This window comes from Mastomys coucha, unplaced genomic scaffold, assembly GCF_008632895.1.
Source record: "Mastomys coucha isolate ucsf_1 unplaced genomic scaffold, UCSF_Mcou_1 pScaffold3, whole genome shotgun sequence".
NCBI classification, from domain to species: Eukaryota; Metazoa; Chordata; class Mammalia; order Rodentia; family Muridae; genus Mastomys; species Mastomys coucha.
The window spans coordinates 58,772,865-58,799,897 of NW_022196909.1; the positions used below are offsets into that span (position 1 = coordinate 58,772,865).

Consider the following 27,033-nt stretch of genomic DNA (forward strand, 5'->3'; position numbering starts at 1 on the left):
TTCTCTTCTTTTTCTTTTTCCTTTTTTTTTGTTTTGTTTTTTGGTTATTAGTTTGTTTGTTTTTTACAAACTCTGGTTTTAAATCATGTCCTTTTATTTATTTCTGCATCTTTTCAATCTTTTAAATTTTTATTTATCCCCCAAATTTCTATCTCTTAATTATTGTGATTAGATCCACTTATATTTATTCTAAGTACTTCTGAATGTAGGCATGTAAATTACTATTAGTCTCTATCTGATTTTAAGAGTACAAATGCACATCATGTTTATGTTAGGGATAGTTATGAGCCACCATGTATGTGCTGGGACTCAAACCCAGGTCCCTTCTAGAGCAAGTTATCTAAACTTCCAAACTATTTCTCCAGCTTCTCTATCTGAATTTTTTTTAAAGATTTGTTTTAAATTATTTGTTTTCATTTTTACTTAAATTAAATTTCTTTTTTCTGTGACTAGATTATGTTCCTTTGGTGAGTTTTTCTTGCAAACTCGAGAATGACGTGTGTTCTGTCGGTGATTGCTGGGAAGAGTCCATGCCCATTAAGAGTGTAAAGTTGTCAAGTTATTGCTGTTATCTTAGATAGTTCCTTTGCTTTGTGTTCTGACTTGGTTGACAGTAATAGCACTTTCTTCTTACCACTATTTTTATGATAGGCTTATATTCCACATCTTTGTGGTTTTAACTTATTAATATCATTATGCTCAAAGTCATCTCTATAACTGTATATAATTTGGAATTCACTTATCATGGTCATTTTATTTATCCCCCAAATTTCTATCTCTTAATTATTGTGATTAGATCCACTTATATTTATTCTAAGTACTTCTGAATGTAGGCATGTAAATTACTATTAGTCTCTATCTGATTTTAAGGGTACAAATGCACATCATGTTTATGTTAGGGATAGTTATGAGCCACCATGTATGTGTTGGGACTCAAACCCAGGTCCCTCCTAGAGCAAGTTATCTAAACTTCCAAACTATTTCTCCAGCTTCTTTATCTGAATGTTTTTTTAAAGATTTGTTTTAAATTATATGTATGTCTGTTGGTGGATATTGTGCACATGAGTGCATTTATGCAGAGGCCAAAAGTATCATGGTTCCTAGATCTGGAGTCACAGTAAGTAGTGAGCCATGGGATGTGGGTGGTAGGAGTTGAACTTGGGTCTTCTGGAGGAACAGTATACAGGCTTAACTGCTGAGCCAATCTGCTTTTCTACTACATACCTTTGTATAAAATATAGGACTTTATTTGGGGCTTGCAATGGGTATACCTAACTTTTTTTTATACTTACAATAAATACTTTAACATTTCAATTGAATTATATAAGCTGTACAATTACACAAACTCCTTTACCTTTTGCTCCTTGTGTTGTATTTTTCATATTAAAAGCTTTAATATATAACCTTTCTATTAGATATAATGTATTTTCTCCTTCAATAGTCACACAAGGATACAGGTATTACACAGATCTTCATATCAGCCTTCTCTGGCCCACGCTAGTCTCCTCTCTCCTCTTCTAATTTTAGTGTGAGTGTCTGTCAGATTGACTACTAAAAGCATTTTTGCAATTCTTTACTGATAAAGAGTAATCTAAAATTTGTACTGGGTTTATAAAGGTGTGGGCTTAACTGAGAATTAAAGTGTTTCTGCTAGTCAGAGCAATACTTGATCCTAAGCAACCTGGCAGCACTGGGTAGAAAAATTAAGCCTTTACATCAGTCATACTGTGGATCTAATACTAAAACTATGTGCAAAAATAGTTGATGGCCAAATCCAGTGTGAGGTGGAGACTAGCAAGGTGGTACATAAGAGAGAGCTGGAGAGATGGCTCAGCAGTTAAGAATGTTTCCTGCTCTTGCAAAGGACCTGGATTCAGCTCCCAGCACCATGTCAAATGATATAACTCCAGCTCTGTGTCTACCTACACGCAAGCCCCCCCCCACATACATGCATATACACACACACACACATACACACTCACACATATAAATGGTTTATTGTATTTAAACTATGAGTTCTTTGTAGGGATATCCAAACGTGATGATTTCTAGAAATGTTAATAAACTGAAACTTCCTGCTTTTCAATATGTCAAGAAAATACAAAACAGATTAGCTGTGCTTAATGGGTTAGCAGACTTGAGGTCTAGAAAGGAAGGTCATCTCACAGATTGCCTACATCCAAGGCAAGAATATCATCCAACGTTCCTAGAAAAGACTTTTCATTAAAAGGACCTTCCAAGGTCTTTTGTTCCTATAACTCTGTTTACACTTACTATAGTGATACTAAAAATATTCTCTACACTCCAGCACACGGAAGCTAGCCATGAGGCTTCATCATCAGGCAGTGTAGGCCCCAGACACCTTTGCCACCATGGTCCTTCCCTAGAGTGTGTGGCCACTGCTGCAGAGTTACAGCTGTGAGGGTGACTGCCTGTCTAAAGGCTCAGCTGATGTGAGCCTGAAAGCAAGGAGGAGCCGAGTAATTGCATCTCACCATGGTGGTTAAGTGCTAAGGTGCCCAAAGGATGGCATGCTGCCATGGCAGTGCTTTTTAAGTTAGAACGGGACTCTTGAGCTTGGAGTCTGTGAATGGTGGACCACACCTGTCCTCTTCTCCATCTGCCTATCAGACAGATGACCAGGGAGTTTCCTCTTCATCCAAATCAACATGGGCCATGTAGCCTTTTCTTCTCCTCATCCCAACTGCGTTGAACAGTCTCTTTGCATGGCGTTGCGTGGAATACCTCTGTACTGGTCCACTTTTTCCTGCCATGACAAAATACCTGAGATGATCAACTTAAAAAGAAGAAAGGTTTGTTTGTGTTCGAAGTTCTATAGTCCACGATCAATTGGCCTTGTTGCTTAGGGCTTGTGGTAATACTATACACAATGCCAGGAACTTGTGTGGGGAGAGGCATTTACCTCTTAGATAACAAAAAGAGATCGACAGCCGTGGCTCCTTAACTCCTTTGGAAGTTTGAATGAGAATGGCTTCCATAAGCTCTTATGTTTAAAGGCTTGGCCCCAAGTTGGTAGAACTGTTTGGGCAAGGACTAGGAAGTACGGCCTTGTCGGAGGAGGTGTGGCCTTATAATATGGGATGTGGATGTCCCTGGGGGTGGGATTTGAGGTTGCAGAAGCCCATGTCAGGTCCAGTCTCCATTTATCTCTCCCTAAAATTTGTGGGTAAGATGTAAGCGATTCGCTACTTCCTCTGTATCATGCTTGCCTGCCTGCTGACATGCTTCCTGCCATGATGTCATGGACTCACGCTCTGAAACTGTAAGCAAGCATCTAATGAAGTGCTTTTTAAAATAAGTTGCCTTGGTCCTGGTATTTCCCCACATCAATAGAAAAGTAACTCAGGCAATTCCCTTTGAGAGGATGGCCCCAGTGGCCCAACCGCCTTCTACTGCTAGGTCCCACCTCTTATAAGTTCCAATGGTGCCATGGCTAGAGCCAAGTCTTTAGGACATGGACAACTGACAGACAGTTCAGATCTAAACTCAGACCCATATCCTCCATCTCCGTCTTTCATGTGGCACCCTTGAAGTTCCCTTTTCTTACTGCTTCACTGAAGTGGATTTTAATTTCCATGAGTAGGACCAGACCTGCACTCTTCTCAGGCGACTGTGAAAGGCCATTGAGCTATGCTTCCAGGATATGAACATTTTTCTCTCTGTGTCATAGTCCACAAAAGAGGGGGGTGGGAGGGAGCGGAGAAGCAGGGTGTGGTGACTGACATACACCTGTAAGAGGTTATGGGAGGTGAGAGGTAGGAGGATGAGGAATTCCAAACCAGTTTCAGTTACATAGTGAGTTCAAGGCCAAGGTCAGCCTGGGCTACACAAGTGTGTGTGTGTGTGTGTGTGTGTGTGTGTGTGTGTGTGTGTGTGTAGAGACAGAGAAAGAGAGACAGAGAGACAGAGAGGACAGAGAGAAAGAAAGAGAAGTAAGAGGATGAGGGAGAGGAGAGAATAATAAAGTAGAGGAGAATAAAACTAAGCAGGGAATGGGGAAAACCCCATAAAGTTGAAAGCTGCAGATCTCTGGCTCTGGCACCTGACCCTATTGGCTCACCCCTCCACCTCTCTGGGGATTCTGCCCCACACTCTCTCTATTTGCACAGAGCAAAAATGACAAGCTCTGGGAGTTCAGGATCATTTCTGCTCCACGCTGTTGTAAATGCGTGATTTTGGCAGTAGAATAACTTGGGCTAGCTGAACCTCTTCATTAAAAACCAAAAATTTTAAAATTTAAAAATCCTTGAAAAATCATCTTCTGTGCGCTGCTCTTTCTGTCCCTCATTATGCCCTGCAGAACATACTTAGCTCTATCTGAGCTCGGGCACTGAAGGGTCTCCGATGTGACTGGGCCCAGTGGATGCTGAGCTCCCACGGTGTCGTCCCCCCAGCCCCCGCCCAACTCCAGTCCCCGCCCGGACTGACCCCGCCCCGCGGCCGTGGTTTATTTTGGGCGCACCCGCCGCAGCGGCGCGGGATCACTGACAGTCGCGGATCCTGTGACACCTCCCAGCGGCCAGGCACTTGTTGCTCTCGGGACCTGTTGTCAATCCCTTAGCTTGCTTTTCCTTTTAGCCCCCTGCTGGCTCTTGGAGTCTGCTCTTTCCGTGTGACACCTGGGACTCCGATCTCTCAGACATCACTGTCATTGCTTGGAGAAATTGATGAGAAACTGGTAGAATTAAAAAAACAAATTAAACACCGTGCAGAAGAGAGGCCCCCGCTGTGAGCAGGAGCCTGAAGCGCTGCAGAGGTGGCGCCTCTCAGGCCCGGGACCGTGGTCCGGGGCGCCGACGGCATGACGGACTCAGCGACAGCTAATGGGGACGACAGGGACCCCGAGATCGAGCTGTTCGTGAAGGTAGGTCGGCATTCGCGGTCCTCTTCCCTGGCTGAAGGTGGCAAGAGATCTCAAGTGTCAGGACGCAGATCCCTCTGGGACTTGAGACCCTCCCTAGGGAGCGCAGTCCAGCGCCCTCGTGGTCCTGCCGGTGGCCTTTCTCCAAGGGGCTCCCGGGAGAAGGGAGTGAGCACCGATCTGGCAGGAGGCTGTCTTCTTGAAGAGTTGACCGCAGTCTACCAAACATTGTAGGACAGGTTGCCTTCCAGCATCCTGAGCTCCAAGGGAAGCGCAGATCCTGAGCTCCGGGGGACAGGATCTTGGCCAGGTTGAAGGTTGTCTCCAGATATGGGGACAGGAATCTGGCTGGACTAGTAAACTTTTCTTCTATAGTGGGGGTGGCGGTGAGGGGGGTAGGAGGGAGGAGAAGGAAGAGGGAGAGAAGGAGAAAGAAAGAGAGACAGAGACAGAGAGAGACAGAGACACAGAGAGAGACAGAGAAAGACACACACACACACACACACACACACACACACACGGAGAGAGACAGAGAGACAGAGACAGAGACAGAGAGAGAGGGGGGTTATCTTTGGCATAACAAAAATGGCATTTTTTAGTACCGCCCCCCCTTGTTTTATTCACAAGCACTAAAATAAAAGTGAAGGCCACAAAGCTATTTTCTTGCTTTGTGAGTTGTAGAGGAGAAAAAACGAACACCCAGTTCCCTGCTGTTATTATCACTGTCATTATGACTCTGCAGGGCAGTCTCAGGTAACCAGGGGACCTGTCAGTCAACCCGACTTGGGCTGCGAAGAAGCAGCTTCTTGCAGAACCAAATTAAGCCCCGTGCTTCTTGGGGCTCCGTGGTGGGCAGCAGCAGACACCAGACAGCAGCTGTATTTTTTTTCTCTTTTGCAAGCTGCGGGAGAACGGAGGCCGGGTCCGCAGGTGTAGGCAAAAACATTTGATCAGCCCTCCTTGCGGGACACTGCAGAAGCTGAAATGGGGAAACCTGAGGCGGAGGAAAGCAGCCTCTGGGCTGGGCTGCAGAGTCGCCAGGACTCTGGGGGAGGGGCGAGCTCTACTGCCTGATTACCTAGAGCTTTAAAATCTTCTAGTGCAGTCTTCCAAGAATAGAGTGCGGAGCGCTGAGAACACACTGGGTCTAAAGGGCATGCACATAACCTGAAGCACAAAGGTGTTAATTTGCTTAAACCACCCGTTTCCAAACGAGTTGAATAGACTTCAGTAGAAGGGCTTAAGTTTGTGTAAACCTGAATAACAATCTTTTTTTCTTTGACACCTTTGAAACACACTCACACACACACACACACACACACACACACACACACACTTCAATACACACATTGAATTTTTAATATAGATAATCTGTTGCAACTTATTTTATGTCTACAAAGTGATGTTGCTCTTCTCCAGGCAGCAGTTTCAGCTGTGCTGGCAGACCTAGGTAAGAACATGGCTCTATCAACTCCCAGTCTAGGCAGGATGGGGCCAGGCCATGGGGGCCTGGGTGCCCAGACCCATAGCAGGGAGGGTGAATGGTCACAGCGTTCAGAAAACCTTGCCGCCTTCCTTAAGAGCCAGTCTTGGACTTACTCAGATTCCCTGGGAGTAGGAACTCCAAGTGTCAGGTTTCCTGAGAGATTATTTCAAACACAAATTGGTTCTTTGGAGCCAAAGGAGCTCTTTGCCCTGCACTGAGCACGGAGACCAATTCTACCTGTATCTTTGGAATTCCATGTTGGCAGCATTCGGAGATTTTGTCTACTTATATGAAAACGCTTACTCCGCCGCAGCTCAAGTAGTCCCCAAAGAATTCTAGAATGTCCATGCTGTCACTACCTGTTTTCTTAAAGAAAAGCAGGTAGTAAGTAAGGGCCAAGCAGGCCTCTGTGACTCCGAGACCAGATTGATGGCAGAGACTTTTTTTTTTGATGCCCATCCTCATTTTTGAGCTTCTGATTACTGTTAAGATCACAGGGTAAACATAAAAGCTGGGTCAGCTGGGTGGTGGTGGCACACGCCTTTAACCCCAAGGAGGCAGAGGCTGGCAGATTTCTGAGTTCAAGGCCAGCCTGGTCTACAGAGGAAGTTCCAAGACAGCCAGAGCTACCACTAAATACCCTATCTTACATAACAAAAATAAACACCTGTGTGCAAAGTGAGGGTGCTTCTCTGAGCCTCCAATGATGCTATTTTAGGGGAGCAGGATTCTGCCTGGCTTGTAGAATCAGACTTTCCCCAGATCTTCAGTGTCTCCATTCTGGATTCCCACTAAAAAGTCTCTGGCATCTGGGATGGGGTAGCTGAGGTGTTTTCTGAAGGGGAGGGTTGGTTGGTCCCTGTGAAGGAACCCAGGTAGAGGAGGCCCCACCTGGAGCCATGATGCGGTCATTTTCAACAGCCTGTTAAAGACCACCCCTGCCCAGCTCAGCACAACACTGGGTCTGCCCAGCTACACTACTGTCCTGTGAGTTTCAAAGACCCGTGTTGCCCTGACGTGCACAGTACTCCTCATCTGTGTCTACTGCAGTGATAATAATAATCATAGCAGTGATACACGGCAGCATTCTAGGGCATGTGAAGCGCAGCGAGGGCTTACCTCATTCGAGCTACACATCTTTATTCATGAAGATTATTTCACTCCTCTGTAAAATGAAGAAAATAGTTAATTATGACCCATGGGGTCTTCTGACACTTGCAGTCACAGCCCTTGGTGAGCTGAGGTCTGCTCCCTTCCAGGAGCCCAGGGAAACAAAAGTGTCATGATGCTACTGAGCAAGCCTGTGCTCAAAGAGGGTGTGACAAATGCCCTGAAGAAGCCAGAGAATGCCATGCAGATTCCAGCCTCGGTTCTGGCATCTCATATGGCACATATCCCATCCTTCCCCAAACGCTAACATGCCAGTCCTTGTTCTCTTCATTTACCCATGTAAATCATGTAGCCCAGGCTAGCCTCAAAACCCCAAAATGACCTTGATTTCCTAATCCTTCCTAATCCCCAAGGCTAAGGAATGTGCCACCATGTCCAAAATACATGATACTGAAGGTCAAATCCGAGCTTTCACGCTTGCTAGGCAAGCACTCTACCAACTGAGTTGCATCGTAAGCCTCTTGTCTGTTTTTTTGTTTGTTTGTTTGTTTTTTATTTTGGGGGGGCTTTTTTTTTTTACCTTAGGCTCTCAGATGTTACATAAAACCTGCATCTAACTCATCTCTCTGCCTCCAAGAGCTAGATGACTCTGAACAAATTACCCAACTTCCAGAATCTTCTTTGGCCAAAACATGTTTGTAACTAATAACAATGATACTAACAATCCATTGTCCACGCCAAAATACTTGGGAAAGTGAAGGGAACTGTTTCCGGTGCTTAGCTTGAAAGAACAAATGTGACTAGGATTGTGTGGATATGTGGTGCTCCGATTAGGCAGATGCAGTCCCCACCAACTTGCTGTGCTAGTTCTACAGGGACATAAGGGGTGAAAGTGCTGTGCACTGAAGATGCCTACAGTCGCCTTACCCTCCATCTTCCTGTTAGTGGCATGCTCGGCAGAGAGAGCCTCGATTGGATCTGTGTGTCCCTGATTTCCCTTGGAGAGCAGAGGCGTGGCTCCCTCCTCTCTTGCAGGGATATTTTGAGAATGGGTGAGATCATTTGTAGCTTGGACTTTGATCATAAAGGGAGGGCACCGGGTTAGAGGAGGAAGTGAGTGTTGTTTGGTGAAAGAAAGAATAGGGAGCAAGGGAGTGAAAGTAAAACAGAAAGCAATCTGAGGGAACACACACAGGACGTCCTGAGCAGGCTAGATCACGATCTCCCTCCACTCTTAGTCCCACCCTAGATCCCAGATATGGAAAGGTACCAAAGAGAAGAGATGATAGTGAACAAGTCCCCTACAGTTGTTTCTTCAGGCTGGGACTATGGATTCTCAAACTTGGGTGCTGGCATGAGTAAGTCACTTAGGGAGAGTTAAAACCTCTTGTGCCAGGACATGCCCCAGGCTGGTGGCATCAGTCCCCTTGGGCAGAGCCCAGAGCAGTCTTTTCATTGCTACCCTGGGGTGACTCCAGTGTGCAGGCCTTTTGAACAGTGAGGAGTGGGTGCAGAGCAGGCAGCCTCTGCTATAGCTGAAGTAGTGTATGTTAAAATCCTGACTGCCTAGTTAACTTGGGATGTAGTGGTCAGGAGGGCTGTGGATAGAAAGCTCAACTCAATTAACATGCACTGATGGGCTGGTTAGGAAATCTCTCCACAGAACTCTAGAGCAATCCATGCATGGATGTGGCTAGTCAAATAGTTATCCCTACTGTGTACATGTGATGAGAGAATAAAACAATCCTTCTGATTGTCTGGTGGAAATGACTAGTTGTTCTCTTTACCAGGGACCCCCAAAGCTTTGACAGTGGAGCAGAACATCAGTCAAGTCATGATGTGCTCTTCTGGTTTCCAGAACAGGCAGGATGGAGCCTCCTGATCTTCCTGAATAGCCATCAGCTGCTGTGTTATTCTGATGGCCTGGTCCCTTTGGGCAACTCACATTAAGCATAAGCTATTTCATGAGGTGTGTGTGTGTGTGTGTGTGTGTGTGTGTGTGTGTGTGTGTGTGTGTGTGTGTTGGTGAATATGTACATGTGTGCACATGCATGTGAAGGTCAGAAGTGTCTTCTTTGACAGTTCTCTACCTTATCCTTTGAGAAAGGGTCTCTTGATGAACCTGGAGCTCATTCAGTCAGCTCCAGGAATCCTCTTGTCTCTGCCCTCACCAGCATGGGGTTTCAGATGTGCACTTCATCAGGCTTTTACCTGAATGCCTGGGGAATCTCAACTCACACCCTCAAGCTTGCATGGTATAGGCATTTATTGACTGAACCGTCTCCTCAGCCTTCTTTCAGATTTTACTCTTCCCTTCACCTCACTAGCTACTTGGTTTCTCTTTCTTAATATTCTAGGGTTATGATCTCTTTTATTATTTTTCAAGGAATCTTCTCTGATGATGACTGAATAAGACACTGATCTATGAGTATGGCAGAATATCATTAGGAATCATTTTATTGATTTTTTTTTTTTGATTTTTTTTTTTAAAGGATCGGCTGTGTTTAGTTTTACCCTAGGTCTCTGGAATATCTGTGATTCTTGGTTACTCAAGCAGTGTTGGGTAAGGGTTCCTTCCTGTAGAGTAGGCCAAAAGTCAAATCAGACATCAATTGGCTACTCCCACAGGTTCTGTGCCACTATATAGAGTTTGCCCTTGTATATTTTGCAAGCTGGACAGATTGTAGGTCAAAAGTTCTGTGACCTGGATTGATATCCGTGTTTCTCTTTCGGTGGTAGCCTGCAGAGTTTGTTCCTGCACATAGGGGTAGAACATGGGGGTGAATGCTCCATGTAGGCACCAGTTCAGCTTCTCCATGTTCAATGAATTGTGTAGATGTTGTTCTCAACAATGGGGTACTGCTGTCGATTTTCAGAACATAACCCTTTGCCTAGCATCAGCCTGGGCTGTTTTGGGCTTTCTGTGGAACCCCCCTTGGCCAAGAACTCAATTGAATGCAACCCAGACCATCCACTGGAAGTCTCTCCTGGCTACAGGAGATGGCCAGGTGAGACTCCATATCCTCCATTAATAAGAGTCCTCATTAGGGTCCCCTTCATAGATTCCAGGAACTTTGCACTGCACTAGGTTTCCATACCAGCCTCCAAATGCCCCCAGTATCATCTGTTTCTCCCTTCTTTTTACATCTCTCCCCACAACCTGCTTGTTCCTGCTTCCGTCTCCGCCAGCCCTAGTCCACCTGTAAAATCTATTCCATTTCCCATTCTCAGGGAAATCCATGCATGCCCCTAGAGCCCTTCTCATTACTTAACCTCTCTGGGTCTGTGGATTGTGGCTTGGTTGTCATTTGCTTAACATCTAATATCCATTTACAAGTGAATAGATACTGGATCTGGGTTACATCACTTGTGATGATAGTTTTTCTAGTTCCATCTATTTGCTTGCAAATTTCATGGTGTCATTTAAAAATAAAAACAACTGAGTAATACTCTGTAGTGTAAAATTACCACCGCATTTTGTTTATCCATTCTTCCATTGAGGGGCATCTGGGTTGTTTTAAGTTTCTGTTATTAATAAAGCAACAATGAACATGGTTTAACAAGTGTCCTTATGGTACAATGGTATGTTCTTTGGGTATATGTCCAAAAGTAGTCTAACTGGGCCTTGAGGTATATTGATCCCCCATTTTTGAGGAATCACCATATTGATTTTTATAGTGGTTGTAGAAATTTGCACTTCCACCAGCAATGAAGGAGTGTTCCCCTTGGTCTACATTCTCTCTAGCATGAGCTGTCTCTTGCGTTATTGACCTTAGCCATCCTGACAGTTAAGTGTTTCTCGGTCATTTGAGATTCCCCCATTGAGAATATTCTGTTTAGATTTGTACCCCATTTTTAAAATTAGAAATTTGGGGGTTTTTTGATGTTTAGTTTTTTTAATTCTTTATATCACTTGGATATTAGTCCTCTTTCAGATGTGGAGTTGATGAAACTATCTTCCCATTCTGTAGGGTGCCACTTTGTCTGATGGTGTCCTTTGCCTTAGAAGCATTTTAGTTTCACGAGATCTTATTTATTTATTGTTAATCTTAGGACCTGTGCTGTTAGTGTTCTGTTCAGAAAGCTGTCTCCCATGCCAATGTGTTTAAAAGCTATTCTCCACTTTCTCTCTTATCAGGTTCAGTGTAACTGGCTTTATGTTGAGGTCTTTGATTCACTTGGATTTGAGTTTTGTATAGGATGATATATGTATCTATTTGTATTCTTCTACATGTACACATCCAGTTAGACCAGCACTATTTGTTAAAAATGCTGTCTTTTTCCAGTGCGTATTTCCCCATAAAAAATAGAAATCAGGTGTCCATATGTATTTGGATTTATGTCCTCATCTTCAATCAGATTCCATTGTTCAACATGTCTGGGTTTTTTTTTGTGTGTGTGTGTGTGTGTGTGTGTGTGTGTGTGTGTGTGTGTGCCAATATCATGATGTTGTTATTAATATAGCTCTGTAGTACAAATTGAAATCAGGGTAGGTTGTGATACCCCCAGAAATTCTTTCATTGTACGATATTGTTTTAGCTATTCTAGGCTCTTTGTTTTTCTGTATAAAGTTTAGTATTGTTCTTTCTAGGTCTGTAAGAATTGTGTTGTAATTTTGATGGGGGTGCATTGAATCTGTAGATTGCTTTGGATAGGATGGGCATTTTTACTGTTGATCTTACCTACCTATGAGTATGGTAGATATTTCCACTTTCTGATATCTTCAATTTCTTTCTTCAAAGACTAGACATTTTTATCATATCCATCTTTCACTTGGTTGGTTAGGTTTACCCCAAAATATTTTATATTATCTAAGGCTTTTGTGAAAGGTGTTGTTCCCTTAATTTCTTTCGCAGTCAGAGTGTCATTTGTATATAGAAGGGCTCCTGATTTTTTAAAAGTTAATTTTGTATCTAGCCACTTTGCTGAAGGAGTTTATCAGTGGAAAGAGTTCTCTGGTAGAATTTTGGGGGACACTTAGATATACTATCATACCATCTGCAAATAGTGATAGTTTGACTTCTTTCTTTCCAATTTGTATCCCTTTTATCTATCTTATTGCTCTAGCTAGAACTTCTAGTGCTATAATGAATGTCATGGAAACCTTGTCTTCTTCCTGATTGTAGTGGAATTGCTTGGAGTTTCTTTCCATTTAAGTTGATGTCAGTTATAAGTTTACTGTAAATTACCTTTATTATGTTTAGGTATGTTCCTTGTTTTCCTAATTTCTCCAGGACGTTTATCATGAAGGGGTATGGATTTTGTTAAAGACAGTTTTGAGGCATCTAATAAGATGATTGTGTTAGGTTTTCTTTTCCTTTTAGTTTATTTATATGGTGGATTACATTACTGGTTTTCATATGTTGAACCATCCTCATATCTCTGATATGAAGCTTACTTGATCATGGATTGTAATGGATGGTTTTTTTGGTATGTTCTTGGGTTTGGTTGTTTCTAAGTATTTTATTGAGTATTTGTGCTTCTATATTCTTGAAGGAATTGGTCTGTAATTCTCTTTGTTGAGTCTTTATGTGGTTTGGCTGTCAGAGTAATTGTGGCTTCATAAAAGACATTTGGTAATGCTCCTTTTGTTTCTGTGTTGTGAAGTAATTTGAGGAGGATCAGTGTTAACTCTTCTTTGAAAGTCTGGTGGAATTGTGTTAAACCTTCCATTCCTGGGCGTTGTTGTTGTTGTTGGAAGACTTCTAATGACTACTTCTATTTCATTAAGAGTTATATATTTATTTAAATTGTTTATTGGTCTTTATTTAACTTTGTGAATAGTGCCTATTGATAAAATCATCCATTTCTTTTAGATTTCCCACTTTGGTGGAGTACAGATTTTTAAAGTATATCCTTATGATTTCCTCAATGTCTGCTGTTATGTCTTCCTCTCTGTTACTGATTGTATTACTTTAGATATACTCTCTCTGTTCTTTAGTTAGTTTAAATAAGAATTTGTCTATCTTGTTAATTTGCTTAAAGAACCAACTCTTTGTTTCATGGACTTTCTGTATTGTTATCTTTGTTTCTATTTTATTTATCTCAGCCCTGAAGTTTGATTATTTCTTGCTGTATCCTCCTCTTGGGTGTGTTTACTTCTTTTTGTTCTAGAGCTTTCAGGTGTGCAGCTAAGTGGCTTATATGAGATCTCTCCATTCTTTTTATATAAGCACTTAGTGCTATGAACTTTCCTCTTAATACCACTTTTACTGTGTCTCATGTTTGGGTATATTGTGCCTTCATTTTCATTGAATTCTAGAAAGTCTTTAATTTCTTTCTTTGTTTCTATCTTGATCTACCTTTCCTTCAGTAGAGAGTTGTTCAGATTCCATGAGATTTTAAACTTTCTGTTTCTTTTTCTGTTGTTGATATTCAGCTTTAATGCATAGAGGTCTGCTAAGGATAGGATGCATAGTGCTATTTCAACTGTTTTTGTATCCATTGAGACTTGGCTTGTGTATGAGTATATGATCAATTTTGGAGAAAGTTATATGAGGTGCTGATATATATATATATATACATGTATATATTTATATATATATATATACACACACACATACACATACATACATGTGTAAACACATGTACATGTATATGTGTGTGAAATGTTATGTTTTGTCCACTTGGTTTATAATGTTTGTTAGCCCCAGTATTTATCTGTTTAGTTTTTGTCTGGAAGACCTGTCCATTAGTGAGAGTTGGATATTGTGATCTCCCACTAATCAATATGTAATTTAAGCTGTGGCAATATTTCTTTTACAAATGTGGTTCCTTTGGGTTTAGGACATATATATTAAGAATTGAAATGTCATTTGGGTGGATTTTTTCTTTAATGAGTACGTAGTGTCCTTTCTTATCTCTTTTGGTTAGTTTTGGTTTGAAGTCTGCCGGATATTCAAATGGCTACACCAGCTTGTTTCTGAGGTCCATTTGCTTGGTATATATTTTTCCAACCCTTGACACTGAGGTAATGTTTATCCTTGGTGTTGAGGTGTGTTTTCTGTGTTCAGTAGGATAGATCCTGTTTCAACATCTACTCTGTTAGTCTTTGTCACTTTGTTGGGGAATTGAGTCCATTGATATTGAGAGATGTCAATGATTAATGATTGTTGATTCCTGTTATTTTGTTGGTGTTGGTGGTGGTTGTTGTGGTGGTAGAGGAGTGTGTATGTGTGTGTGTGTGTTTCCTTTCTTTTTGTTTTGCTGGTGTAAGGTTTACTTATTTCCTGTGTTTTCATGGTATAGTTAATGGCTGTAATTTTCATTCTAGCACTTTATGTAGGGTTGGATTTGTAGGTAGATACTGTTTAAATTTCACTTTTTCACAGAATATCTTATTTTCTTTATAGGTGTTTGAAAATTTTGCTGGGTTAGTGGTCTGACCTGGCATCCATGATCTCTTGATTCTGGAGCACATCTGTCCAGGCCCTCTGGCCTTTAGAATCTCCATTGAGAAGCTATGTGTAATTCTAATAAATCTGTCTCTGTATGTGTGATACCTGCTCTTTTTCCTTGTAGCTTTTAATATTCTTGTTCAATATGTTTGTTGTTTTGATTATTATGTGGAAAGGGACTTTCTTTTCTGGTCCAAATTATTTGGTGGTCTATATGCTCTTTATACCGTTTAAGAAACCCTCTTCTTTAGGTTAAGAAGTTTTTCTTGTATAATTTTGTTGAAAATGTTTTCCTGTTCTTTGAGATTCCCCCACCTCCACCACCACTACCACTTCCCCCTCCCTCTTCTCTATATTCCTATCATTCTTAGGTGTGGTCTTTTCATGGTGTCCTAGATTTCCTGGATGTTTTGTCTCATGAGTTTTTAGATTTAACATTTTCATTGAGTGATGTATCTATTTCTTCTATCATATCTTCCATTCCTGAGATTATCTTTTTTATCTCTTGTATTCTGTTGATGTTGCTTTCCTCTGTGGTTCCTGTTCAAATTCCTAAACTTTTCCTTTCTTGAATTCCCTCAGTTTGCATTTCCTTTATTGCTTCTATTCCCACTTTTAAGTCTTGAACAGTTTTATGGGTTTCCTTCAACTGTTTGTATTTTCTTGGCTTTCTTTAAGGGATTTATTAATTTCCTCCAATTGTTTGTGTCTTCCTAGCTTTCTTTAAGGGGTTTATTCACTTCCTCTTTAATGACCTCTAGCATCTTCATATAGTTAGTTTTAAGATCTTTTCCTTGTACTTCAGCTATGTTGAAATGTGCATAGCCTAGTGTGATAGGATAGCAGGGCTCTAGTGGAAACATATTGCCCTGGCTGTTATTGGTTGTGGTTTTTACACTGGAATCTAGGCATCTGAGTTTGAATTAATTATAAGACTCGGTACTCATTTCTGGGTTTGTCTTCGTTGGGTGAATGCTTTATTTCTTGGTTTCTGTTTCTTCTCTGGATTTTCAGAGGGTGTGATGGCTGTGTGTTGTCTGCTTTACTCCAGTGGTGCCTTCACAGGGAATGCTTGCTGGTGTTGGAAGCTGGGATACAGGGATGAGTGCAGGGAAGAAGGTTGAGAGAAAATGATTTGTGGAATCCACAGGAGATGTGAGCAAAGGTAAAGGGGGGGTGCATCTGATAACCAATTGCAGCAGGGGAGTAAGACTTCAGAATTGGGTCTATTGGAATATAGAAAGAAGGAAGGGAAGGTCTTTGGGCAGCCTAGCTTGTTTTCTGGTGGGCGTCAGGGTTTATTCTCTGTATCCCAATGCTTAACATCTATGTGCAGCATCAGTACTTTCTTTCCAGGTAGCCAAAGGTTGAATGATGTCCATCTCAGGTGCTATGGAAGAATATGGAATGACCATGGGTCTACAGGGGTAGAAATGTCATATCAGTGGCATCAGCTCCTGCCTGCCTGGAGACCTGCATTCTGTCTTTGGCTGTCTACTGGTTCTGTCCAGCTGGGTCAGAGTCAATGAATTTAGAAGAGTAGTTAGATTGAAAGCTTTTTATTCTTGCTTCTTTATGATAAGTCAGGTGTTAAGTCTATATTCATAGAAGAGAGTGTGAGAGCTGTCAGGCTGGGGTTTTCTAGCTGCATGGCTTACAACAAGTTGTTTGACATCCTAGACCATAGTTTTCTTCCTTCCTCTCTTCATTTTCCTTTCTTCTTTCTTTCCTTCCTCCCTTTTAGTCAGTGTGGTATTAATAACAGCAATGCATATTTTGTGGGTTTGTTCTGCTGTGTATAAATTTGGGTGAGTAAGTAGGACTTCCTCTGCAAACTCTATGTAAGGTAAAACATCAAAGACATAGCACTTAAACCCCCTTCCCTTGGATGGTACAGGAAGTCATAGCTTACTCTTATCCACCTGCTTGTCTCATTGATGGAGCTGTAACATAGACTAAGCAGTTGGCCCTCAGGGTAGTCATCCCTAAGTCCTCTGATTGGACTGACATTTCACCAACAAGAGACCATGGTTTAAAGGGTGTGATTGGTGTCACTGGAGTAGGGGTCTCCTCACCCATCATTGATTCTCAGAGTTGATTCTTCCTGGAAGTTACTCCCTCATTCAACAGAGCTTCCCCATGGCTGCTTACGAGGATGGGATTTCAGGGCTCTGCTCCATTTCTTGTTTCCTGTCTCTGGGCTCCAGGAAGAGTCTCCCAGTCTCACTTGAGAATTGTCTGTAACTTTGATCCTTTTGGGTGAGAAAGAAGACATTGAAATCTAGGGCCTTTGTTTCAGGAGGTTCCCTGGTTTACTTTTCAAATTTCCCCACCCCACTTCCAAGCCCTTCATAGATAGGTGTTCTACAGGGTCTTGGAGAAAACACAGACATGAACTTCCCAAAGGTGTAGGTGTGAATTCCATCCAGGACTTCAGAAGAAGCCTGTTCTACATACTGAAGAATTCAATGCTTCTGGCAGACTCTGTGGAAATTAGAAATGTATATTTTTCCTTGAAAGACGATTTGAGTTCCAACATGTGAAGTTATATAAGGACAAATAAGATTTTTCTATCAGAACTTTTCTAACAGAATAAGAGCTTTATTTGAGAGAGAGAGAGAGAGAGAGAGAGAGAGAGAGAGAGAGAGAGAGAGAGAGAGAACGCTTTAGAAGCATCCTCTAGCACTGATGACAGAAGAGTGTGGATTTTACTTATTGTTGAAGTCCTGTTAAACCCGGATGAAGACAGAGGGCCTCAGCCTTGGAGGCATGGACACTCCTGCAGATTTTCTCCATATGATCTTCCTCAGTCCTCCCCCCGTTAGACTTAGATTTAAGAAGGTTGAGAAGAGTCCCAGGTAAATTTATCCTTGCAAAGTTATCTACCCTGAGGTCATTTTGTGGCTCATCGAAGATGATGAAGCACTGGCTCAAACCTGGCTGAAAGGGACTAAATGAGCCCATGGGAGATCAAAAGGGTAGCAATGAAAGCCAACCCCTGCTGAAGCCTGCATTTCCCAGGCTGGAGGAGGCAAAGGCAGATATGCTCATTAGTGTGAATCCTACATTGGCCTCAGCTAAACCAGGAAGGGGAGGAATGCTTTGGCTCCCCCTCCCCCATTTGCTCTTCTTTTCTTGAGATTGTTCTTAGCGATACCGAAATGACAAGCAAATTTAAAAGCCAGGCAAGTGGGAGATATTAGCTAGATAAAGAATTTAAGGAGTTAGGCCACTGGGGCATTTCAGATGATGGATTAAGCCATTGGCAAAGATTTTTATGAAGCACTACCCTGTGCCAGACTCTGAAAGCAGAAGGGAAGTAAGGGAGAGGTTCAAAACAAAGGTGATCACAGCAGTCTAAGAGGAGCATGCACTGAGGGAGCTGTAATTCAAGCACATCACAGGATATGACAGGATGCAAGTTGAGGGGTGCAGATGGAGGGACCAGGGTGACCTCATTAGGGGGGGTGGGACCCTGAAAGTAATCTGGGAGGGATTGAGACCCAAATTGATGAACTTTTAGGCATGACCACAATTCAGGATTCTCAAGTGGCTGGGCTAGGCAAGCAGGATGAAGCAGTTCAGGACCCAGGGTTGTACCAGGCTATACAGGAACGGGACCTGCAGGACAATGGCTGCTGTTAGAGAAAGCCATAAAGAAGAACAAGATGAGGAACCATGTTTGACAATGCTCCCTTGTAGGCAATGGAAGTCACTAGAAGTGTGTGCCCATGTTTAGAAAGGCTTATCTGCCATGTTGTGTGATGCATTAAGGTGGTAATAAAGTCATGGACAGAAGATCTGGATCCTGGTTCTGCTCTACTACATTGCTCTTCTATGCAATAGGATCAGCAGCCATAAAACCATATCTTTTTTTTTTTTTCTATTTGCACTAATCTCTAGAAATCTTCCAGTGTGGCCAACTCTGAGCAGACAGTCTCAGTCTGAGATTTTGAAGAGTGTGCTGTGTGGATGGAAGGGAAAGAGCTGCTGTTTTGCCATTGCTTCTGTGGAGAAGGCCACAGGAGAGCAAGGAGAGCCTTGAGGCAAGTGCAACACTGCAGAAGCCTTCTTATAAGTCTTTCTACATCCAAGTTGATTTGAGTGGCCAAAGGTGCTGTGGGAGAGTGTGGAAGAGTGTCTGGAAGAAGCCTGTGTAGCACATGAGGAGCATCAAAGCCTCATAGTAACATGATGAATTCTTATCTGGGACATGAGTTGTCATTTGGAAATGATTGCATCATGTAATGTGCTTGGCATCATGGTCTATGATGATGCCCATGTAGTTCACTGAGTGGAAATCAATTCATTAAACTTTAAGGTAACTTCCATGCTGAAACACTATGAATCTACAGTAAAGCTAGGGCTGTGAGGAAGAGAGTTGTCGGTCATGAAAATAGGGTGATTTCAAAAGAGTTTCATTTGAAACATGGGCAGGGCAAATATATATAAACCTTCACGACAAGGCCTGACAACTGGAATCAAGATCCAGGGTCATCAGGGTCAGGGCTTTGGATTTAGACTTCTTAGAGCTATGATTGGACAAAGGCATTCCCCACAGGAGGGCACATGGAGAAGGTGGGAAGAAATAAGTACAGTGCGTTAACAGAGAGAAGGAGGAGGCATCAGATGAGTTGGTAAAAGAGACGAAGCAATGAGAAACAGGAAGAAGACAAATGGAATGGGCTAAGTGGGTGAAGGTGTTGTGTGAATCAAGGCTAGAGACAAATACCAGGCTATGTTCCCTCAGAAATAAGACCTCTGGTTGTCTAGGGCTAAGAGCATTCTCTCTAGAGGTTGTTGGGAAGGTAGATGGAGCTCTAAGTATGGGTTCTAACACAGAAGCTGGACTAGAAAACTTATAAACAAGAGAACTGTATTGGTTATACTGGGGGAGTTGGAAGTCCAAGGTAAAGGCACTGGCAGATTAGATGGCTGGTGAGGGCCTGCTTTCTGGTTCATAATCGACATCTTTCGGTAGTGTTCTCAACTGGTGGGATGGGCCATCCCTAGTGGCTCTCTCCTGTCCTAACTTTCTCCCTAAATTCCTATCTCCTAATGCTATCACCTTCAAGGTAAAGTTTCAACACTTAAATTTGAGGGGAGTGCAGGTCATCCTCTAGCAAGTCATGTGGCATCTCTGAACAATTGAGACATTCTGAGAGAGAAGTGCGTAATTATCTGGCCATGGTTCACCAGCCCCTACTGATGTCACTGAATCTACTGATTCTGAAAAGGGACCTGCGTAGGGAGGTTTCTGTAGTGTCCCAGTCATGGCCACCTACGTTTGGTGTAGTTGGTTTCCCTGAACTCTATGGACCTTACAATAATGTTTTCCACTTCTCCCCATCATTAGGCATCGATGAGGGAGAACAAACCAAGAATTCAACTATAGAAATATCACAAAAGGTGGAGGAGGGAAAATGTGCACTGAGCAGTGCCTGACAGAGAGTCCATTACCTGGAATAAGAGGGAGGGAAATCCTTGTCCCAGTTACTGTCTCTTAAGAGGCCAATTTGGGAGGTTGCTATGGAGATAGATAGCTTGTTTGTGCTACATCCTCTTTCCCAGATGTACACCAATGCTTCCTAACACTATCAGTGAGTAAAGGCGCTGAGAACCCCACAGGTAAAAAAAGGGAGGGGCAGTCTCGAGATGTGCTCGCTAGTCAGAACAGGAAAGTCAGAAACCATGATGTCTTTGGGATTTGCCTCAGTAACCAAAGGAGACATCAGGCTGTTGCTGGTTGTCTCAAAGTCATCAGTCAGATTTTTCCTGTAGGGAAAGAGTCTGGGAGTATACAGCTATGTGGGGAGTTGTGTGACCCTCACTCATTGTCATACTTTACGGCTTTCGTTGTTTTGTATGTGGTTATTTTGAGACCAGCTATCCCAGGTTGGCATCAAACTTTCTATAAACTAAGGATGACCTTGAACTCTGGATCTTCATGCCTTTATTTGCTGAGTGCTGCAATTATAGACATATATGGTCATGCCTGGTTTATGGGCTGCTGGGTATCAAGAGGCAAGGGGCTGTGCATGTTAGGCAAGTACACTATCAACTGAGTCACATCTCCAAGGATCTGAGAGGTCTGGCAGGATTCTTGTGAGGCTGAGAAAAGCTAAAGGGTTTGCTGGCAACTCATAAAAGCTGTATCCCTGGTGCACCCCATGTGACTCACAGGCAGCTCTTCTCCAACAGACCTGCTTCCAGGGCCGATAAAGAAATTATGTCAACATCTCCACGCCTGTCAAGACCGTTGAAACTTCTGGTACTCCTTCCCTTCACAAAAACACTACTAGAGAAAACCTTGAGCTAACCCTTGGAGGCCCCTCCCACCTTGGGTCCCTGTAGAGGACAATATGAAGTTCATATAAGCCTGTGCTCCTGAGAAGCATCATATATGTACCAAGAAAAACCCCAACACAGGAGAGGCACCTTTCATTCCAAAGTGAGGGATAAATGGCTCTTGGTTGGTAAGCGCTTTGGGTCAGAAAAAGTGAGTATACAGTACTGTAGATGTGGAGAAGGAGGAGTTTAACAGAGTCATATACTTGATGGCAGGCTTAGAATGTAGGGGAGGCCTGGCTCACTTGAGGTAGAAATGAGATGGGATAAAGATTGCTCATGCCACTGTCCTTCCTCTTGCTGCATGTTCTCCTCACTTGGGTTCAAGTCAGCAGGATATAATTCTCTAAAATGGTGATCTCAGCATCTCATTTGAATACATTCTCTCCTCATGCTGCATGCTTCCTACAAAGGAGTGTACACACCAAAATTTCATTATTGAATATTTATTACATGTGTGTTCATCTCATATGGACCCAAAGACAAAAGTCCTATGTAGGATTCACATGTAAATTTAGAGTATTCTAGTTTGATATCTGTTGCTGTGATAAAATGCAGCCAAAAGCTACACAGGAGGCTTTGTTTCAGCCTCCAATTTCAGGTTCCAATCCTTCACTGTGGGGAGATCAAGGCAGGAACTCCAAACAGCTAGTCACATCACACCTGCACTCATGAGTATACATGTTTTCTCACTTACTTGTACTCAGCTCAATCTCTCTACATTTACACAATTCCGGACCCCACCTAGGGAATGGTGCTTCCCACAGTGGGCTGAGTCATCCCACATCAATTAACTTAATTGACACAGTCTCCTATAGGCTAATTCATTGTAGGCAATCTTTCATTAAGATTCTCTTTCCAGGTAATGCTAGGTTATATCCAGCTAACAATTAAACCTAACAATCCTAGACTATATACTTTTCTCTTGAGATCTGTTGTCCTAAGACTTGAAAGCCTACATCTACATAATATTTGGAACACATCCTTTGCACAACAATTAATGTTGCTATCATACCTTTGCATGTGTATCTCTGCATCTCACATATTTAACAAATGTTTGAGTAATGGGTCAAGGCGGTGGTGATCAGAAAACTTTTTTTTGTGAGGAGTGAGTGGTTTTTGCTTCTTGCCATGTTGTTTGTTGGAGCTGGTAGCTTGTGTGTCTTCATCTCTAAACTAAAGGAATTGAATGAATTGCTGTCTGAGGTCTCCTTTAGCTCTGATAACTTGATCCTTTTATTCTCCACTGTACTAGAGATAGTCCAGGGCTTGGTGAGAGATTCCAAAAGGATTTACAAGATACTTGCTGAAGGGGTTGAGCTCTTATGGCACAAGGCAGGGTCAGCAAGTGTTCATTTAAAAGAGGTCCCACGGTAAATATTTCAGGCTTTATAGGATACCACTGTCTCTGTCACCAGGCATAAGGTACCCAGTTCTGTCACTCCAGCATGAGGACAGCCACAGACAACATGCAAATTAATAGGCACACCTGTATTCTAATAATACTTTATTATCGTGTCACCATGAGCTGACCTCTAACTTAGTTACCCAACTGGAATCCTGTAGAATAAATACAACTGAATTTGCATAGAGTATGATGTGGTGGCCAGAGCTGTGGGCATGATCTTTGCTGTCAACCTGCAGGACTGTTGATGCTTTCAATGGAGGTGTCCAGACACACCTGTCACTCCTTCATTAAAAACCTCAAAAACGATGAGGCAAACCCAAAGTTTATAATGAGTTGAATTATTCAGAATTCCTAAGAAAATGTTTCTGTGTGAATCCAGGTTGTTAGTACCCCTCCCCCATTTTTCAGGTGGTATGATTCACATGAGGTATGAGACTTTGTTGTCAGACTCATAACAAGGATCCTGAGGTTGTAGTCTTAGTGTGGCTGAATGTAGGTGGTCCAGACTCATTCTGGGATTCTACCACTACTAAGATCTCCCTTTCCTGCACGGGCCTGACACAATTTTTGTCAGATGATCCCTTTGGCCACATATGCTTCTGACATATGCTGTGTGTGTGGATAGCACATAGGTGCTAGGACATAGCCACCTGGCAAAGAACAGATGTAACATGTCCTCCTACAGATACAGGTGCAAAACCCTCGCCCTCAGACCAGTGTAGACCTTGGATGAGAGAGGCACATCATCCAAACAGCCAAGGCCATCTGTAGGACCTCAGACAACTGTTCAAGAAGCCACATTTCTTGAGAAAGGATACCATTGTCCTATGAGGTCACATTTTCTTAGTGGTAAACAGTTGGGTGGTTTCTGCTCTTGACTTCCATGTACCCTTGACCAAGACACTTGACCTCGCTGGGGAATTTTTCAATTATGAAATAGATAGAACCACATTCCTTGCCCTGCAACATGCTGGCCTTGATTCAAATTGTATAAATTTGAAGAATCCACTTAAAGTAGTTGGATTCTGTTGATCTGCACTGATTAAAGTTTATATAAACCAGTTTCTCTGTGCATGTATATATGAGGGTGTGCACATAATTTCTTCATATTCAAGTATTTTTTTCAGCAGTGTGATCTGCAATTTGTGACAGAATTTTTTTCCTTAGGTCAACATACTGTAATAAAAAGGCAGTTTGACCCATTCCTTATATGTCTGTATTTTAAAAACTGACATTCACAGTGGACACTTTTTTTACCCCCTCCCATCACCACCACCAACATTGTAGACCCAGTGTGTCTCCATGAATTAACGTCTTAGACCCATTACTTTTCTGTTCCTACTATCTAGGGTTCCATCTATGGTTTGCAATAAGGATTCCCTGATCATTATTTCTTTATGGTTAAAAAGTATAAACAGAATATTTTTTTGATGTCTTACACACTCTATTATTTACAAATTCCCACTTTGAGTGCATGAAAATATCCCATTAGGAGATTTAAAACCAAAAGCAATTTTATAACTCCAGTAAATTATATGGGAAGATTTAATGGACCAGATAAGCAGAGAGCTATGCATTAGTGAATGTATAGAGGCAATGGCTGGACAGGGGCTTGTTGTAGAAGGAATCTATGCATTTAGACCTAACAGCTAGGAGTTGGCATGGAGTACGTGTCTCACTCTTTAGGAAATCAGTTTCCACACATCCAGGACATTAATCTTCCCTTTTGCTTATGTGTTCTCCATAAAGTAAGCTTATGGACTTCTGTGAAGATTTCATCAAGGTTCAAAATAGACTCAAATGATGCTCTGTTTTCCAAGAACCATGGTTACTCAAAGGATAAAGGGGGAGGCCTTCTTTTCTGCATCTTATGATTGATGCAGTTTGTGCAGGATTTGGAGTCTTCTACTCTCTAATTTCTGTCACAAGCTGAACGATGTGGAAAGGCAGGGACATTGACTTTTATGTCCACATCCCTATAAGCTGGTTCTGAGTTAAATATTTCCAAGATACTTGGAGAATTTCTTAAAGACTGATCATTCTATTGGCAGAAATCTTTCCTATCCTGATGATGAGAGTTAAAAATGTTAAGTATGTGTGTGATTCTCTGTGATCCCAAATGAATTATATTTGTAGATGGAGGGAAGAGAATATGATCAAATATATATTGTATAAAATGTTTTTAATCAAAAAATTTAAATCTGCACACTTCATAGTTTACAATGACAGTGTAAAAAATTAGAATTACAGAAAGTTTCCTCTTACAAAGGATCAGATGATTTCTGCTTACATGGACTTGTGAAATTGTCTTCTGAGATTAGGAGAACAGGCCATGTTCACTGAGCTGAACAGCTTGCCTGGGACCTGCTGGCCTTCCAGCTGCTACCTTGTGATTCAGGGAAGGAACAGTGGCCAGGGCTGCTCTCTAAGGCAATGGTTAGTGGTAGAGGCTCCTCCAAGATGCCGTTGTCTCCTTCCAACTGGTTTTTCTGTGTGTAACATACAGATGTGGATGGCTGCTCAGATAGCCTATGTCTTCTCAGAAAGGGACAACATTATCCAGTAGTGAATACAATTTATTCTCATGAGATAAAAATTCACTATTTTATACTGAAATAACAAGTATACATCCCAAACACGAATGTATATATAGCACATCTATAGTCTTAAATCGTCATGAGAGAGGTTAGAAGAAAGCCTTAAATGTACACACTTGGTTATCTTGATATAGTATTCTGCCTTATGGGGTACCCTGAAACTTTAGCTAATGACTCCACTCAGAAGCAGTAAGATCAGGATGTCTAGGGTGGGTGTGAGCGTTAACATTTCTTCCAAGCAGCATTGTGATTCTAAAGGCATTCAAACTGGCCATTAATGTCATAAAATTAAAAAGTTATTTAAAAGATTTGGAGGTGAAAATGCTAATGGAGTATTAGAACAGCTATACTGACGTATTCGTGTTCACGTACTTGAATACACACATATGCAACACATGCAAATGTCTGTAGCTTTTAGGTGTCAATGTATGCTAGGTCCACCCAGAAAATTAAGTAGATGTCTTGCCAGGACTGATTTTAGCATCCCCTCCAAACGTGTCTGCAGTTGGAAGCTCCCACGAAGCACTTGCTTTCCCTCTCAAGTGTCTATTTACAGTCTGATTCTACATGTGCCTGTGAACCGCTCTTCTAGTTTTGACTCACAGGCATCCATGTCTCGCACAGTCTTCAGGCACAGTCTCTACTTGCCACATTGTCTGGAAAGGCTGCATGTTAGAAATGAGCACAGCCAATAGTTTATCTCTGCAGGCATCTACCAAGCACCTCCTATCTGTATGTGTGTTCTGTAGTATATCCCATGGTATCCAGTGTGCCTGGGCTAGGAATCCCAGGACAGAACGGACCTTAGAGATATGTATTCTTTTGTGCTGTTGAAGGTTAAGAGTTGGCTTGAATTGGGGGCAAGAAGGGCTTTCAATGGTTCCTCTGAAATTCAAGATACATTGCTATTCTCTTGACTTTATCCCTGTGTTCATCTTTCTCCTTATTAACTGTTTTTGCTATGACTGTGTGGTCTAGCAAATGTTCCAAAGAATATAAGATATTTGCATTGTGGTGCATTTCCATACTTGAATATTCTTTAGTTACCTTTATTTTATGAGTATATTTTTTTTCTCTGTGTGCAAGTCTGTGCACTATGTGCATGCAGTATCCTCGGAGGCCAGAAGAGGACATCAGTTACCAAGTCTGGAGTTACAGAAGTTTGTGAGTTGCCATGTGGATTTTTGAGAATAAGGCCCAGGTCCTCTAGAATGAGCAGCCATTGTTCTTAACCACAGAGCCATCTTCTTAGCCCCAGTTTAAGTACTCTCTGGAAATAGATTGCACAAAGTCTATAACACAAAATTAAAACGTAATCTTTAAAGATCTTTTTTTTAAAAAAAAAAATCACAGTGTCAATTAATATCTATTTTACCAGCCTGGCAAGTGTCAGTAGTGAGTTCTTTGTGCTCACTATCCTCTTCCATCTTATACAGACACTCTGCTGACTCAGGCTCTGGCTATCTTGATACAGTATTCTGCCGTATGGGGTACCCTGAAACTTTAGCTAATGACCCCACTCAGAAGCAGTAAGATCAGGATGTCTAGGGTGTGAGTGGGGTGTGAGCGTTAATATTTCTTCCAAGCAGCACTGTGATTCTAAAGGCATTCAAACTGGCCATTGAGGCTCCAAACAACTGAACATCATAGCCCGTTGGGGAGCATACCACATCACGAACCTCCAGATCTCTACTCAGGAGCTCAAGATCGTCAGAGTGGAAAAGAAAACCTCATCTGCTGCTGCCTTCACACTAGCTCTGTGCTGCAGCCCTGGTCTCCAGACACCAGATCCTGCTGCCTTCACA

The 27,033-nt window shown here is 42.2% G+C and overlaps 1 protein-coding gene across 2 annotated transcripts in view; it reads left to right on the forward strand.

Moving 5' to 3' along the window:
* Positions 1 to 27,033, forward strand: part of Clic5 (chloride intracellular channel 5) — a 158,361-nt gene that overhangs the window by 46,815 nt on the left and 84,513 nt on the right. The window contains exon 1 of one of the 2 annotated variants that reach the window (XM_031347110.1): positions 4,475 to 4,885. The exons of the other annotated variant lie outside the window; for it this stretch is intronic. Within the exon in view, the coding sequence (XP_031202970.1) occupies positions 4,823 to 4,885 (63 nt within the window). The 5' untranslated portion in view covers positions 4,475 to 4,822. Of the gene's footprint in view, positions 1 to 4,474; positions 4,886 to 27,033 lie in introns of those variants that run through there. 2 annotated transcript variants of the gene reach the window in all.